A 16,308-nucleotide genomic window follows, 5' to 3' on the forward strand; every position below is an offset into this window, starting at 1 on the left:
TGCCACCAGCTCCATTTACTGTGTAGATCCAGGAGCGGCATCCTCTGTACAGGGATCACCTGACTATACAGTCATGTCATAGATCTTCACTTTCCAGGGTGGAAATGTGACTAAACAGATGTAAAAAATAAATATTTAAGAATGGGGTACTTTTTTATGCAGCACTGTATAGACTATGTATTAGCCATGAAATCTTCTGTGTGACTTGAGCATGCTATACACATAACATAGCTGTGGGATTTCAGCTGCCGATCCTTTTCTTCTCTGGGAGATACGTTGCTGTCAGATGAGTTCGGCATCTGCTTTCTCCCTTTGTCCATGCACTGCTCAGCCGAGCCAAATGTGAATGTATATGTGGACATCAGGTGAGATAGCCGTATATTAGGCCAACCAAAGATGAGGTGTAACGGACAAATTGGTCGTATACCTTTGGTGTCCTGCTCTCACTTGCTGTTGGAGCTGGTTCCCATTAAATGTTGAGCTTCTCCTTGTGAATGTATTCAGACAATGCAGTTTTCATAAGCAGCCTATGTACTACAATAGTCTGCATTAAGGACTTCTGTGCGCTATCACTGGATCACATATTGGAATATCTCTGATATTGTATACGTAGATTTCTGTACATGCAATTCCAAGTATACATGTGAAGGCTATGTATAATAATGTACCCCTTTAATGCTTTATCCTATGTTCAAAGCTGAGCCCACACTATGGTGCATGTGTTAGCATAGTGGCCAGGAAGATCTACAGCTAAACGTATGCATATTGTACAGTAATGTCCTATAGAGTTCTTGCCATCATTGCTCTTCTTATCCTGAATGCCTGTATTAATATGCTTTGTTCACACCGCCGCAGTTTTCAGCAGCTATTGTCTTTGCATTACTCTTATACCCAGTTTTTATATCGTATAAAATGTGCTCAGATTAAAGATTCCTTCTTTAACAAGTGGGTAAACCTTGAGAGTGGATGAAAGTATTTTGTATACGGCTTGGTTTATTTCTTTTGACGGTATTACTTTACATTGCCTTTTGTACAGCACAGCCGAAAGGCTTTGGAGGATCAATACATATCCTACACCTACAGGAATGGTACTTTTATATACACTGTTACAAACTGTTATATATGAAAGGTCTGTATACTCTCTGTGATATTCAGATCTGGTTTTCTCCTGCATTAATGATGATTAGAGAAAAAAAATAAAAAAAGGTCTGGTAGTGTTCAGAATTCCCTTATGACACCACCTTACAGGAAACTAAGCCCCTCCCCCCACTATTAAAGAGGACCTTTCACCACCTACACCATCTACGACTCTTTTCATCTTTCAATTGGTGATATTTTATTGGTCCTGGCACAGTTGGAATTATTTCTTTATCTCACTCTGCTATTTAGCAAATAGTGGCCTGGTTCACATCTACATCAGTAATCAGTTCGGGGAGTCCACATGGGGACCCCCTACCCCCCCAACAGACTATCGAATGCATTGCAAGTGGTGTGCAATGAAAGCCCACAGACCCTTTGACTATAATGGGGTCCGTGTGCTTTTCTGTCCGTGTGTTCCGTGCGGAAAGCACACGGACCGCATTATAGTCTATGGAGTCCGTGTGCTTTCACTGCACACCACTTGCCAATGCGTTCGGTAGTCCATTCAGGGGGTCCCCATGTGGACTCCCTGAACCAGAGTACTGCACGCAGATGTGAACCAGTCCTCAGTTTATGCAACCAATATGCTGATTAGGCTTTCAACTGTCTGGTGGGCAGGCCCCAGCTGTCGCTCCATCCCAGCACCACCCACCTGACAGTATAGAGCCTAATTAGCATATTGGCCACTGAAACTAAAAGTTATAATTGCTTGTGAAGGGGGGGAGTGGGCAGTAGAGAAAAAAAAAAATTCCAACTGCCCTGAAATGAGTGGAGCAGAACCTATTATTAAAAAAATGTGAAGATGGAGTTGGTGGAGGTGGAGAAGGGTTTTCTTTTAGTCTAAGGCCCCATGTAGTGAACAGCCACTGAAAAAAAAAAAAAATCTAAACAAAAAACTTTGGTGCCATTGGTGCTGGTTGCACTACAGCATACACAAATGGTGGATGCATTACATTCTACTGTATATACTTTACATGTGACTGTATTTGGCATATCAATACAAGCACGGTCACTTCTATACTGTAGCTGCCTTTACAATTACATAACCATATTCAGCCATGTTATTCCCACCCATTGGTAATTACTAAAACTGATACCTCTGACTTATATTGGTTTATTGGGGAAACGTTGGGTGGATTTAGGTGGATTTGTGTGCAATATTTATTCAGTAAGGGATAATATACACTCACCGGCCACTTTATTAGGTACACCATGCTAGTAACGGGTTGGACCCCCTTTTGCCTTCAGAACTGCCTCAATTCTTCGTGGCATAGATTCAACAAGGTGCTGGAAGCATTCCTCAGAGATTTTGGTCCATATTGACATGATGGCATCACACAGTTGCCGCAGATTTGTCGGCTGCACATCCATGATGCGAATCTCCCGTTCCACCACATCCCAAAGATGCTCTATTGGATTGAGATCTGGTGACTGTGGAGGCCATTGGAGTACAGTGAACTCATTGTCATGTTCAAGAAACCAGTCTGAGATGATTCCAGCTTTATGACATGGCGCATTATCCTGCTGAAAGTAGCCATCAGATGTTGGGTACATTGTGGTCATAAAGGGATGGACATGGTCAGCAACAATACTCAGGTAGGCTTTGGCGTTGCAACGATGCTCAATTGGTACCAAGGGGCCCAAAGAGTGCCAAGAAAATATTCCCCACACCATGACACCACCACCACCAGCCTGAACCGTTGATACAAGGCAGGATGGATCCATGCTTTCATGTTGTTGACGCCAAATTCTGACCCTACCATCCGAATGTCGCAGCAGAAATCGAGACTCATCAGACCAGGCAACGTTTTTCCAATCTTCAATTGTCCAATTTCGATGAGCTTGTGCAAATTGTAGCCTCAGTTTCCTGTTCTTAGCTGAAAGGAGTGGCACCCGGTGTGGTCTTCTGCTGCTGTAGCCCATCTGCCTCAAAGTTCGACGTACTGTGCGTTCAGAGATGCTCTTCTGGCTACCTTGGTTGTAACGGGTGGCTATTTGAGTCACTGTTGCCTTTCTATCAGCTCGAACCAGTCTGGCCATTCTCCTCTAACCTCTGGCATCAACAACGCATTTCCGCCCACAGAACTGCCGCTCACTGGATGTTTTTTCTTTTTCGGACCATTCTCTGTAAACCCTAGAGATGGTTGTGCGTGAAAATCCCAGTAGATCAGCAGTTTCTGAAATACTCAGACCAGCCCTTCTGGCACCAACAACCATGCCACGTTCAAAGGCACTCAAATCACCTTTCTTCCCCATACTGATGCTCAGTTTGAACTGCAGGAGATTGTCTTGACCATGTCTACATGCCTAAATGCACTGAGTTGCCGCCATGTGGTTGGCTGATTAAAAATTAAGTGTTAACAAGCAGTTGGACAGGTGTACCTAATAAAGTGGCCAGTGAGTGTATATAATATATTACTGTTTGGGGTGTATATTAATAAATGAAATATAGTTAGATTGATAGTAATGGGAGCTAACACTTCCTTGTCCAGCGCAGGCTGACTGTGAATAGACTGTCAATGTGACCATTTATGAGTAGTGTGAACACATACCCTAGTGTATCAAATACATTTATTCCACATATTTATACAGGATCTGTCAACTTTCCTAACATGTCTGTTTCAGTAAATAGCTGTATTTCCCCATTGTATAAAATATTGTCTTATAACTGTGTATTGTGCTGTCCTTCTGTCATTCCTATTGGAAATCTCTGGATAAATTGACAACCAGTTGGGGAAGTGCGTCCCTGCCCTCTCTGACTGTCCATTCAGTACTGACAGCATACGATGGTGTTGTCATTTTTTTTTTTTTTTAATGTATATTGTGAGCCCCATCTAGGGATCTTAATGTATATATTTTTTTCCTATCAGTATGTCTTTGTGGAATGGGAGGAAATCCACGCAAACACGGGGAGAACATACAAACTCCTTGCAGATGTTATTCCTGGTGGGATTCAAACCCAGGACTCCAGCGCTGCAAGGCTACAGTACTAACCACTGAGCCACCGTGTTTGCCCCACCCTGTTGTCAATTTATTCATACATTTGTAGAAGGAATAACATAGGATCGGCACAGCTGATGTGTCGTCAGGGAGATATGTAGAACATTGCACAAGCTTATTTAGACTTATAAACCACAAGAGGCTATTGATACACTACTAAATAATAATTAATAATAATTCTTTGTAAGACATATATTTTATTTATAAATTACATAACTTCATCCCTTTGTGTGTTTCACGTTTCGTGGTTCCAGCTACAAGCATACAAAATGCAACAAAGTACATATGAGATGAGATTGTACCAGTTCTAAACCTGTACATATTACGCGTCTGCGCCGGTTGTTGCATATCTGCCCTTCACGCTCTTAGTTTCCTGAGGAAATAGATATTTGTTCCTGAAATCAGAAGCGTCACCAAGTCTTTATGAATTATATATAGGAAGGATTAACATGACACGTTTATTAGTTTATGCATATTTCTTGATCTCATCATACAATACGAGTACAAATGCACCACCCATGCCTCTCAGAACGTTGGACCAAGCACCCTTGAAGAAGGCTTTAGCTCCTTCATCTTTGGCAATCTTCTTCCAGCAGTCAATTGTTCCCTTGTACATGATATCAGCTGTTTGGGAAGCAAAATGTTCAAAATATTAGGTTTACAGAAGGCCATTTTATATCTTGTACAATTGTGTAAGTGATTTGTGTTACAAAAGTGTGAGACGGGTCACAGAAGGACCTTTCACATGACCATGGTTGGCTCCTGGAAATATGGTCTATATATATGTCAGCCATTTTACCTGGCCCGGTCATGCTGATGCTGTTTAATCAGTTCATAGGAGGTCTAGTTGAGCTGGGACATATGGCATGTGGATTGTATTTCTCAGGCTACGGTCACACCTGCCTTGGGGGACCATTCAGGGAGTCCGTCCCTCATTCCAATTGAAAAATACAGAGAGAAAAGTCCTGCAAGCATTTTTTGGGCCCAAAGAACGGAAACCCCAACGCAGGTGTGAACCTAACCTCAGCCTAAATACTTAAAGGACCCTTACAGGATTACTTTTGAGTACCTGTTTTTTTTTTTTTTTTCTTGGGGGGGGGGGGGGGGGTTATACTATTCCACCAGCCTAAGCCTATTTAGCTGAGCTGCAATATCAAATACAACCTATGGACAAGAGTGCCCCTGTTTCTTTAAAAAGGACACAGACTTTTTATATTCTCAAATAAACCACTATAATATTTTTTCTGTCTGCTTCCAAATTGACATGAAGGACAGTAATAGACTGAGACTGGGCCCCATGTTGTGAAAACGCTGCGTTGTACACTACCTGCAAAGTGCGTGGGATTCTGTTTAATCCTATCCACATATTGCAGAAAAAAAAATGGAAATACGGCGATTTCAAAAACGCTTTGTAATTTGCCACGTCAATTATAGCTATGGAATTGCTGACTGTTTGCTAAATGTAGGTATAATAGAGGAAGAAAGGCCACAGAGGAAAACTCTGAGGACTTTATGTGAAAAACGCTGTGGTCAAAAAACGATGTGTTTACAGAAACCTTTATCAGGTTGATCACTGCAACCCCCACTGTTTGCCAGAACAGGGGCCCTGGTGCCCTATCACCCCAAGTAGCAAGGCTCGAAGGAATTAGAAATGAGCCGCAGTCGAGCACATGCCCTGTTGGACCATATAAAGGTGATAAGTGTTTCTGACTGGAATACTCCTTTAAGTACTAAGCTACAAAATATGTAACATGTCTGACAATGTAGGGTATTTAAACTACTCCGTGTCCAAGGCCAACCCAAAAAATTCAGAAAGTCTATGAAACATTATAACCTATACTGAATCTTTTTCCACTAAACTATATGTGAGTCTGATCAGCACCTTCTCCTCTATAACCTGCTGCCCACAGATCAGTGATAAATGTGGCTGATTTTCTTTAAATCATCAAGGTCCCAATTTTGGGAGTCCCGCTCCCTCCTTTTATCCACACTTATCTTACCTCCTTTCCTGCCAGACTGCATCATCATACGACGTCGGACAGTGTCAAAGGGATAGGACACAAGACCAGCTACGGCAGTGACGGACTGAGCGATCATCCAGCTTACCACAATGTGCACGTTCTTGGGATCTGGCAGCATGCCTTTAAGAAAATAACAAAAGCAGTTTAGCATGAGGTAGCGGCATACTGTAGGTAATGGCGAACACAAGATTTACTATACTGTCCGTGTAGGCTGTCATGGGCTTAATATTATTATTATAATTGAACACCTTTAACTGAGAAGATATAGAATGATGGACATCCAAAATATAAGATATATATATATATATATATATATATATATATATATACATATATCTTTATTTTTTTGCCCCGTCACTGTTCTAGATATTGTATGCAGATAATAGTGTATCAGTAAGTAACCCCAGGGCAGTATAAGAAGCAGTATTTCTCTTACCCTTAGCAGTATCATAGACACCAAAGTAGGCCGCTCTGTAAATGATGATACCCTGGACAGACACATTGAATCCCTGGTAGAGACCTTTAGCACCATCTGACTTCCAGATTTTGGCTATGCAATCTCCAAGGCCACTAAACTCTCTCTGGGCTGGACCTTTACCCACATCAGCAGCAAGACGGGTTCTGGCGAAATCCAGGGGGTATACAAAGCACAGGGAGGTGGCACCAGCAGCTCCTCCAGATGCCAGGTTACCAACGAAAAACCTCCAGAACTGAGTGTGCCTGTCTACACCCCCAAGGAAGATCTGCTTATACTTGTCCTTGAAGGCAAAGTTGAGAGCTTGGGTTGGGAAATAACGGATGACATTAGCCAGGTTGCCTCTCCAGAAGGAAATGACGCCTTGTTCTTTGGGAATTCGGACCACGCAGTCCATAATACCCTTGTATTGCTTGTCTGCTGAAATTTGCTTGCTGGCATGCTGGACCTAAAGAGAAAGGTTGAAGAAGGTAAGTGTTCGTGTAGGCTACAAGGCTCAGTACATTTCAGGTAATTGTATGTATAATGTACATGTATATGGCTCTCCATGGTTAAAATCAAAACTTTCAATACGTGAAATTTAATGTTGTATTATTTTTTGTAGATTGTTAATGAATGTCATAAATTTACACCTTTCTGTCTTCAATTTAATAATAATTTACAGTGGTAAATGGTAGATGTCTAATCCGTGACGTTATATGAATGATATTATATGTAATATTTATTCTTGAATAGTGACATCCAGTGCTACCTGCTTATACCATCTGTCTTTGACTCATTTGGACAATATAAACTTATTGTTTCTCTTTTCATTAGTCCACCTGTCCTCTCATTCTCATTAATGTAGCCGACCTGCAATATTAGATATGGCCCACGGACAAGAGTGGCGCTGTTTCAGGAAAAAGTAAACCTTTCCCTGACAAGGCTAACTAATAGCAACACCATGCCATAACTTCTGCTCTAGTCATAAGTATACTTCTCTACTTTGTCCTCCCCTATACACCTGAATACCTTGCAAAGCATCACTCTTCTTTATTTAAAGCTCCAGTTGCCAAATCTTACAAGGGTTTTCCAGGATAACAGATGTTGATGAACTGTCCAGTACTAGATTAGTAGGGGTACAGCGCACAACACCCTCACCAGTCAACTGATCACTGCAGCTACTGGCACCACTTTTTTTTTTTAAATGTAGTTTGTGAGCCCCACATAGAGCTCACAATGTACATTTTTCCCTATCAGTATGTTTTTGAAATATGGGATGGAAATCCATGCAAACACGGGGAGAACATACAAACTCCTTGGTTTTATGCCCTTGGTGGGATTTGAACACCAGGACTCCAGTGCTGCAAGGCTGCAGTGCTAACCACTGAGCCACCGTGTGGCCCCGCAGTATCTGTCTTATAGCAGACATGTGATAGTACAGTATGTAATAACATTGCACGGTCTCTATAAAACATCATGTGCGATGTTAATTGTTGAAAAGTACCAAATGCAGAGACCTTCACCTTTCAGTACAATCTCTGTAAAGCCCCATTCACACAACTGTAATTTGTGGGTCCACAATTGTGGAGCCACAGAGTTTTAAGGTTAAATTGCCGTGTTGGCACTCCGCAATAATTTATTGGGTTCTGGGTTGCAGTTTGGGCACTCAGTCTCAAAAGGGTTCGCCACCAGTGGCATAGGCACATGTGAAGAGATAAGGTTGGTGAAATCTAAGATCTTAGGCTAAAGATCTCTAAATAGTGACTATACCCCTTAAGCACTGCTCATAGTTTTCAGTTACTGGAAATCTAACACAAATTACAGTAACAGAAATCTCTGAATAGTGACAAAGAGTTTTACATTTTCTTCTATATCTATGGTATATTGGAGGACCATTTAGACTGAATATTCCTACTAAATATATAAACTCTCCTGGACATAGCCTTGAAGAGCAGGAAAATTAAATCCTAACTTTGTTCCTAGTCTATATGTGTGAGTCTAGAGGAATCATTTCTACTAACATTTTCTGTAGGATAAGGATTAGAGATGACCGAGTACTGTTCGGATCAGCCGATCCGCACAGCACGCTCGCATAGAAATGAATGGACGTAGCCGGCACGCGGGGGGGTTAAGCGGCCGTCCGCCGTCAAAGCGGAAGTACCAGGTGCATCCATTCATTTCTATGGAGCGTGCTGTTCGGATCGGCTGATCCGAACAGTACTCACTCATCTCTAATAAGGATACAATGTCATCCAATTACAATCAGATACAATGTTACAATATAAACAGGGGCAGCACAGTGGTTAGCATTGCAGCACTGGAGTCCTAGGTTCAAATCCTGCCAAGGACAAAACATCTGCAAGGAGTTTGTATGTTTTCCCCGTATTTGCGTGGATTTCCTCCCATCCTCCAAAGACATACTGATAGGGAAAAATGTACATTGTGAGCCCTATATGGGGCCCACAATCTACAGAAAAAAAAATGTTACAATATAAACATAAGGTGAGAGAGCGCTACTTGCATGCTTACGCTAGGTTCAAAATAGCATTCGTTTTTCAAAACAGAAACCTAATTCTTTTAAAAAGAGGTTACCCCATAAACTATTATGGTGTCCACTGGGTTTCTTGTATGGGAACTTGGCAGCCATTGTTTAGAGCTCTAGATGACTGAAACGCACCAGTGATGGAAAACATTTAAGCTTTGCTATGAACTAAGGATATACAAATCCTATTAGATATAGAAGTGCAGCACCATTGACCATGGATGTATAAAGGTGATAATGATATCTGATGTGTTACCTATTTCTAGTAACCCAATCATTATACTTCTACTACTAGCTTCTCCATTACATAGCCGGACAGGTTCTTTATGTCTACCCTTGGGTCTGATCCAGATGTCCCGAGCACTCTTCTCCGTTGTTACTCAGCTGTCACAAGCAAAAACTTTCTAAAGCTGGCAGCCACAATTAGAAAAATTGTGCAATATGAAGTGATATCCAGGAAAGCCTGACATCTATAGGAAACGGAAATGGCCTTATGGATACGGAACGGGAAATGACTTAATGAGGACCAACAGAAAGGTGATGTCATAATCAATGTATACTTATCTAAAATTTTTCAAATCTATTATAATACGAAAAGATATAGATAGATAGATAGATAGATAGATAGATAGATAGATATGATTTAGATAGAGAGCTAGATAGATACAGTATATAGATAGATCTGATTTATACAGATGGATAGAGCAAGTGCTGTGGCCTCTTCGCTGTGCTAATGACATCCCATTCACTGGTCACATGGCACAGATGCAGCTCAGTCCTATTCAAGTATATGGGGCTGAGCTGCAGTACCAAGCACAGCCACTATGCTACCTATGGCACTGTGTTTGATATGCAGTGAAGAGGCCACAGTGCTCAGCTGAACGCTGCAGCACTTCAACCAGTTGATCAACGGAGGTCCGGATGTCAGATCCTCACTGACCACATATTGATGACCCATGCTAATGGAAGGACATCAATATACAAGTCCTAGACAACAACTTTAAACCTTCAAACACCGCTGTTTGTCCAATGGCAATTTCTCCCAACCCTGTGCTGAGCATGCATGTTTTTCTGAATGGGGAGAGGGCAGTAGGCAGCTGTCAGACACCTTTAGTGGGACAGCTAATCTACCCTGAGAACAAGAAAAAATGGCCATTGAAATTTGGGGACAAGTGAGGAGGTTTCCATAAATATAAGATAGTTGATTGATCCCACCAAAATTGCTAGGTTCAGCTGACAATTCTCTAATGCATATGAGGGCTTTTTAGAATAGTGAAGCCAATAAAACCTGTATGAGATAAATAAGTGATCAAGAAGGGACTGGGATTTTACTGGATGTTCTGTTGCTAATCCCACTGAAAAATGTCACAGCCATCCTCTCCCCGGCCTGGAATGGACCCATAAGTATAGGAATTGACTGCATCGAACTAAGCAAGAACCCATGTTCTGTCTGGAGTGATCGACAGTAGTTGAACCCTGTACTCGTGTGTAGGGTTGTGCACTGTTATGAATGATATTACTTCACAATGGTGCATGTAGGTTATTAGATGTTAGGCAAGTTGTAAAAAGCATCAAAAATTATAGTGACAGCTATCTGCTGGTGTATGTGTGAAAATGAGGTAAGACTCGGATAAAAGATTGACATCACAAATGATAAAATGTTATAAATGGAATCGAAGGTGTATTTATGTGACACATTTATTCTTTATGATGATTTTATATAATGTAGTGTGCAATATATATTGTTCCTTACTATTACACGTCATTACACATCACATTACTAATACACATAATATAATCTTTCAATATACTATTACTATTACGCATGCTATTACTATTTGCCGTTACAGCCTTTTACAGTGTCAAAAGATACAAGTCACAAAAGAAAAAAACAACAGAATACAGCGATCATTCCATAGCGGTGTCTCTTGTTAAAAAGACTGACTTGACATGTGTTTCAGGACAACCATGTGACGGGTCAGTCCTGTTCTAAAAACAGTCAATGGGCAGAGCAGGAGACACTTTCCATATTTAGTCACTCAAAGCTTTGCCTGGAATATGTCATGCAGAGCCCTCCCCTGGCCCCTACCCATTCTGGCTCACGTGTACTCTGACACTAGAATGTGGTTTGTACATCTTGTGACCTTCCAAGCTCCATGTACCCTGCAACTTAGAGGAAGCTGTACTTTCTCAGAATGAGAGAGTGCAACCATGTACTAACCCCGAATACCTTCTTGTGCAGTAGTTAAGACATATTCTAGTAGAAAACATGTGCAGCATATGTGTGTCTACATCTGTATTATATTACTGTGTATTATCCTGTACCTGTATTACTATGCTGCTGTAACATACTGAAATTTCCCCACTGTGGGACTATTAAAGGATTAAAGGAAAGGATTAAAGGAAATGTGGTTGGTAAAGGGTTACTCCAAGAATACTGATATGCATTGAACATATGTTAGAGAATAAATAGACTACTGCTATTACCCTGACCACTATTACTACTACTACTATTACTATTACGACTACTACTAGCATTAAGGATCTTACCTGCAGCAACAGTTTTACTCTTTCAATTGGAGCGACAGCTGTCTTAGAAATAGCTGCAGCAATACCACCAGCTAAAAAGTCCTTGAGAAAGCTCATAGCTTGGTCACCCATCTTGGCAGTGGTAGAGATTAAGCACCTGCTTCCTTATACTATAGTGTCAATCCTTCTTCAGGCAGCTCCCTGTCTGCACTGCCAGCCAAAATAGGACGAGGGACAAACCAACTCCTCTTTATAAAGACACTAGATCTCCCCCAGGGGTGGGATCTGGAGGGATGCTTGTAATTGGCTGCTGTACCCAGATCAGAGGGCACAAGGGGCATGGGAGACATGTTGCTTCATGGAGACCCCCATGATTCACATAGGGACATTTAAAGGACATTTTAATGTTATCTTCTCCGGAGTGAGCAGCTTTTTTGTCACGGCATGTACTCATAATATTAATAGCATGCTGGGTAATCTAAGAAAGGATAGGGACACTAAGGATAAGTTCAGAATAATGGTGATAATAATAGGATGACCCCTTGCACCCCCAAAACACAGAGATTTTTGCCTATTTGGACCTACATAGATTATAACCAGATGGAAAAAGTTCACCCCTTATAAAGTCATTGTTTCCACAATGTAATAATGATATATGTTATATTCATAGTACTATCTTATAATAAGTGTGAATATATTGCTTATGGTTGTGGATTTTTATTAGACATTCAAGCAAGCACTTACATATTGTACCAAGCTCCTAGGGGCATACAGAGAGGAGGCCTCAGCTCAGTTTGGCGCCATCCTGCAGACAATGTGACCCAGTACAGAATTTTCCATTGACAGTAGAATTGCTAAATAATAATAGATTTCTTCCTTATACACGGACACATCTTGATTAGCCGGAATTATAAATAGTTACTTTGTCTATGGTTGTGTCTATAGAATACGCACAAGTCACCTTCACATCCACTTCCGTATGACATTGCAGACCTTCTCTGTACGTAATAACTTCTATGCCAATGAAAGTAAAGTCACCATGTGACAGACGATGTGACTGGAGCACAAGCTGCTCCGTCTCAGAGCTGGATCACTGTTACTATAGCTTCACAGGACTCCGGGGCTACAAATAAATCTGCACATGACACCACAGGAAGAGTCAATGAAGGAGCAGTCAGAGTCTTTTCCACTGTATATTGTCACCTGAATAACAACCTTCCAAGGTTGGGAAGTGTCAGTATATTCACCGCAGTCCTAAAGCCTTAATGCTCAAAGTATTGGATAATGCCACAAATCTGAAACAAAGGTTAGAACAGTGAAACATCTATATTGAATTATTTTTTCCAGGCAAATTCCTTTTACATTCTGTAGAAATCTAATAATAACAATGGTTTTCTGCTCCATCTGGTGCCGGATGTATGGGTATACTCTACTTTAGAAAGCAATTAGAGATGAGCGAGTACTATTCCAAACGGCTGTTTCGAATAGCACACACCCATAGGAATGAATGGACGCAGTTAAGCGGCCGGCCACCAGCAAAGTCTGCATGCTGGCCGCTTTCATTCATTCCTATGGGTGTGTGCTATTCGAAACAGCCGTTTCGAATAGTACTCGCTCATCTCTAAAAGCAATGCATTCTCCCTCCTGATAAATTCCCTCTCCCAAAAGACGGTTACATGCCCAACTTAGACTCCATGCACACAACTATCGGGTCTGTGTGGGTCCTTGGAAAAGAAAACAGACAACACGTGGATGGCTGTGTTTTTCACAAAACCTTACACTTGAATGAATGAATGAATGAATGAGGCCGTACTCCAGGAATAGGACCTGGTTCACATGTTGCAGCCTGGGTTCACACACCATGAAAAGCTTAGATGCGTGCATGAGGCCATAGAAAAGAATGGGGCCCATTAATGTCCATAATTATCTGCAATGTGGAAAGTAAATATGGTTTTGTGCATGGAGCCTTAGCGTGTATGTATGGGGACGGCAGGAAAAATCGTTATTGTTTTGGCATTTTATGGGATTATTAACAGTTCTGCTTAGGTAATGTAAGTACTATGAACTGGCATGGATTACAAGGCAGACATACAGCCCAGCAGAGGATATGCCTGAATTCTCAGGAGGAGTATGCCTCTTCCCCCTATGCCCAACAGCAGCACAACTGGGGTATTCCTGCCCCTAATGAGCTGTTAGGACAGGTGGAATTTTTAATTACCTAACAGCTTTTGACCCCTATAAGAGGCCGGAAGACATGCTCCTCCCTTGTGTTTTTTTCTGTCCTGTGGGACAGGACAGGTGGTAGGGGGAGCAGGGGTTCTGACCTCTCATAGGGGTCTGCTACTCTCTCTCCCCCCTCCTTCTTACCTGACAAGCGGAAGACTTTGCTATATTTTTCCTTTCTTTTTGCTCTTCTGAGCCTCTGCTGCTTCCTCCCCCGCCGGGGGAGCCCGCCGGCTCATGCGTGCGCCTGGAGTGCTGCCGCGCCGGAGCCGGGCTTCCCTGCGCGGCTAGGACCCTTTCTCCTTTCAACCGTTTTTTGGTTCCCCGGGTCCGCCGCTCTACTCGTCCACCGCGCATGCGCGGTATGCGGTTCGCGTGGCAGGCGAACGAAACCCCCTGGAGACGAGCGGATGCCGGGGTTCCTGAGGGGGGGGGCCCTCCAGTTTCTGGGGATCCTTTCAGTATTGAGGGGCCCCCCCTCTGTGAGTTTTTGCCTTTGCCCCCCAAAAAGATTGCCCCAAAGAAGGAAGGGGCGTGCCCTTTTTTAGTCCCGCCCCCTGGCCTATATATCCCCTCCAAAACCATCTTTCAGTGCCTGTTGCTCCGGTTACTGGCACCTCAACTAGAGAAGCTCCTTGGTCAATTTGTCCTAGAAAGCAGCTCCGTTGATTCAGGTTTGGGGGAGGCGGCCAGGGGGAAGGGGTGGTAGCGGTTCCCACTATGGGAGGGCAAAGGTTGTTAGTATTCTTTTTCTTTGTTCCTTCTCAGAATGTCTTCTTCTTCCTCCTCTACTGTTCCTCCTCGGAGGAAGGCCGTGGCAAAGAGGAAACATCTTTTATGCGCTGCCTGCAGAGTCCCACTGCCTGACGACTCCCAGTTTAGTTTTTGTCCAGGATGTAGAGCCCCCCCTTCTGAGGCAACCCCCATGCGGGAGATGGTATCCTGGGTGAAGGGCTTCGTCCAGGACTCCATGAAAAGGATGGAGTCCTCAGCCAAAAGACCATGGCTGGACTGCGAGTTGTCCCTTCCGCCCCTGGAGAACCTGCGCATTAGGGACGTGGAGTCATCATCCGATTCTGAGGAGGAAAAGGAGATCTTCCCCTTAGAGAAGATGTCCAGGGTGTTCAAGACACTTAGGATCAGAGACCGGGAAGGTGGTGAAGGCCCAAGTCGAAGGTCTCGTACCTTCAGACTGTCCTCGGAAATGCTTCGCCTGATGGAGAGCGAATGGAGGCACCCGGAAAAACCCTTTGCGCCATCCAAGCGATTTAAGACCTTATTCCCGGTCCCTGAGGGTCAGCTAAAGGCGTGGGGTCCTCCGCCGAAGGTTGACGTCGCTGTGGCGAAGCTGTCAAGGCGCACTGTCCTCCCGACAGAGGATGGGTCGAGTCTCAAGGATCCGATGGATCGTCGGGTGGAAGGATCACTGAGACGAGTCTATTCGGCCTCCTCGGCCCAGGCCTCCTTGGGCATGGTTGCGAACGAGGTGGCCACTGGTCTGCGGGCAGAGCTCTCGTCACTTGCCAAGGACATAGATTCCGGAGTGGATCGAGATGACCTCCTGGCAACAATGTCGGACATCTCTCTGCTGGTGGATCATCTGACGGAGGCGAACCATTTTCAGACCCGTCTGGCCGCCAGATCTACTGGCTACTGCTCCTCGCCGGCCCTTGTGGCTGAAGCCCTGGAAGGCTGACCTCACCTCCAAGAATAGCCTGTGTGGTCTCCCCTTTGAGCCGGGACGGCTGTTCGGGAGGGAGCTTGACCGGATTATGTAATCTCTGGCCGACTCCAAAGGCAAGAATTTGCCACAGCCCCTTGAAGGTCGGAGTCCCTCCTTTCGAGGAAGAGGCACCTCCAGAAGAGGAACTAGAGGCCAGCGATGATCCGGCAGAGGTAGAGGTCGGGGCTCCTCTCGTAAATGTAAGGGCACCTCCTTCTAATCCTTCCACCCTACCTCCCCTCTCCTCGCCCCCGGGGTGGGCGGCCATCTTTCCCACTATGTGGATGCCTGGCGCCAGAATATTCGGGACCCCTGGGTCATCCAGACGATCCAGGAAGGCTATAAAATAAATTTTGTTTCCCAGCCGCCAGAGAAGATGGTAAGAACCCGCCCTCTTCAGGGCCCCAAACAACTTCATCTGGAGAAATTGATTCAGGAGTACGTGGACAAAGCCGCGCTGGAGGTGGTTCCTCGCGCAGATCAAGGCACAGGCATCTATTCTCCAGTCTTCTTGGTCCCCAAGTCATCAGGCGAGTGGCGTATGATCATCGATCTCAGGTATCTGAATTGCTTTATCCGCAGGCTGCGGTTTCGCATGGAGACCATCAGGTCAGTGCTACCTTTCATGCGCCCTGGAGATCACTTCGTCACTCTGGACCTGAAGGATGCCTAC

The 16,308-nt window shown here is 43.7% G+C and overlaps 1 protein-coding gene across 1 annotated transcript; it reads right to left on the bottom strand.

Moving 5' to 3' along the window:
• Nucleotides 1-4,317: 4,317 nt before the first annotated feature.
• SLC25A4 (solute carrier family 25 member 4) lies at nt 4,318-11,918 on the bottom strand. Its single transcript, XM_075259109.1, has 4 exons — nt 11,711-11,918; nt 6,598-7,084; nt 6,141-6,281; nt 4,318-4,764 (listed from the first exon to the last, which is right to left on the bottom strand). The coding sequence occupies exons 1-4, from the start codon at nt 11,819-11,821 to the stop codon at nt 4,607-4,609; spliced, it is 897 nt and encodes a 298-aa protein (XP_075115210.1). The 5' UTR covers nt 11,822-11,918; the 3' UTR covers nt 4,318-4,606.
• Nucleotides 11,919-16,308: the final 4,390 nt, after the last annotated feature.

This window comes from Leptodactylus fuscus, chromosome 1 (assembly GCF_031893055.1).
Source record: "Leptodactylus fuscus isolate aLepFus1 chromosome 1, aLepFus1.hap2, whole genome shotgun sequence".
Lineage (NCBI taxonomy): Eukaryota > Metazoa > Chordata > Amphibia > Anura > Leptodactylidae > Leptodactylus > Leptodactylus fuscus.

What these genes read in the sequence shown, in the direction of transcription:
- SLC25A4 (XM_075259109.1), bottom strand. Translation starts at nt 11,821, where the DNA reads ATGGGTGACCAAGCTATGAGCTTTCTCAAGGACTTTTTAGCTGGTGGT. An exon ending in GAGTAAAACTGTTGCTGCAG is followed by an intron (nt 7,085 to 11,710) that starts GTAAGATCCTTA and finishes CTTTCTCTTTAG; the next exon opens with GTCCAGCATGCCAGCAAGCA. An exon ending in TGTCTATGATACTGCTAAGG is followed by an intron (nt 6,282 to 6,597) that starts GTAAGAGAAATA and finishes ATTTTCTTAAAG; the next exon opens with GCATGCTGCCAGATCCCAAG.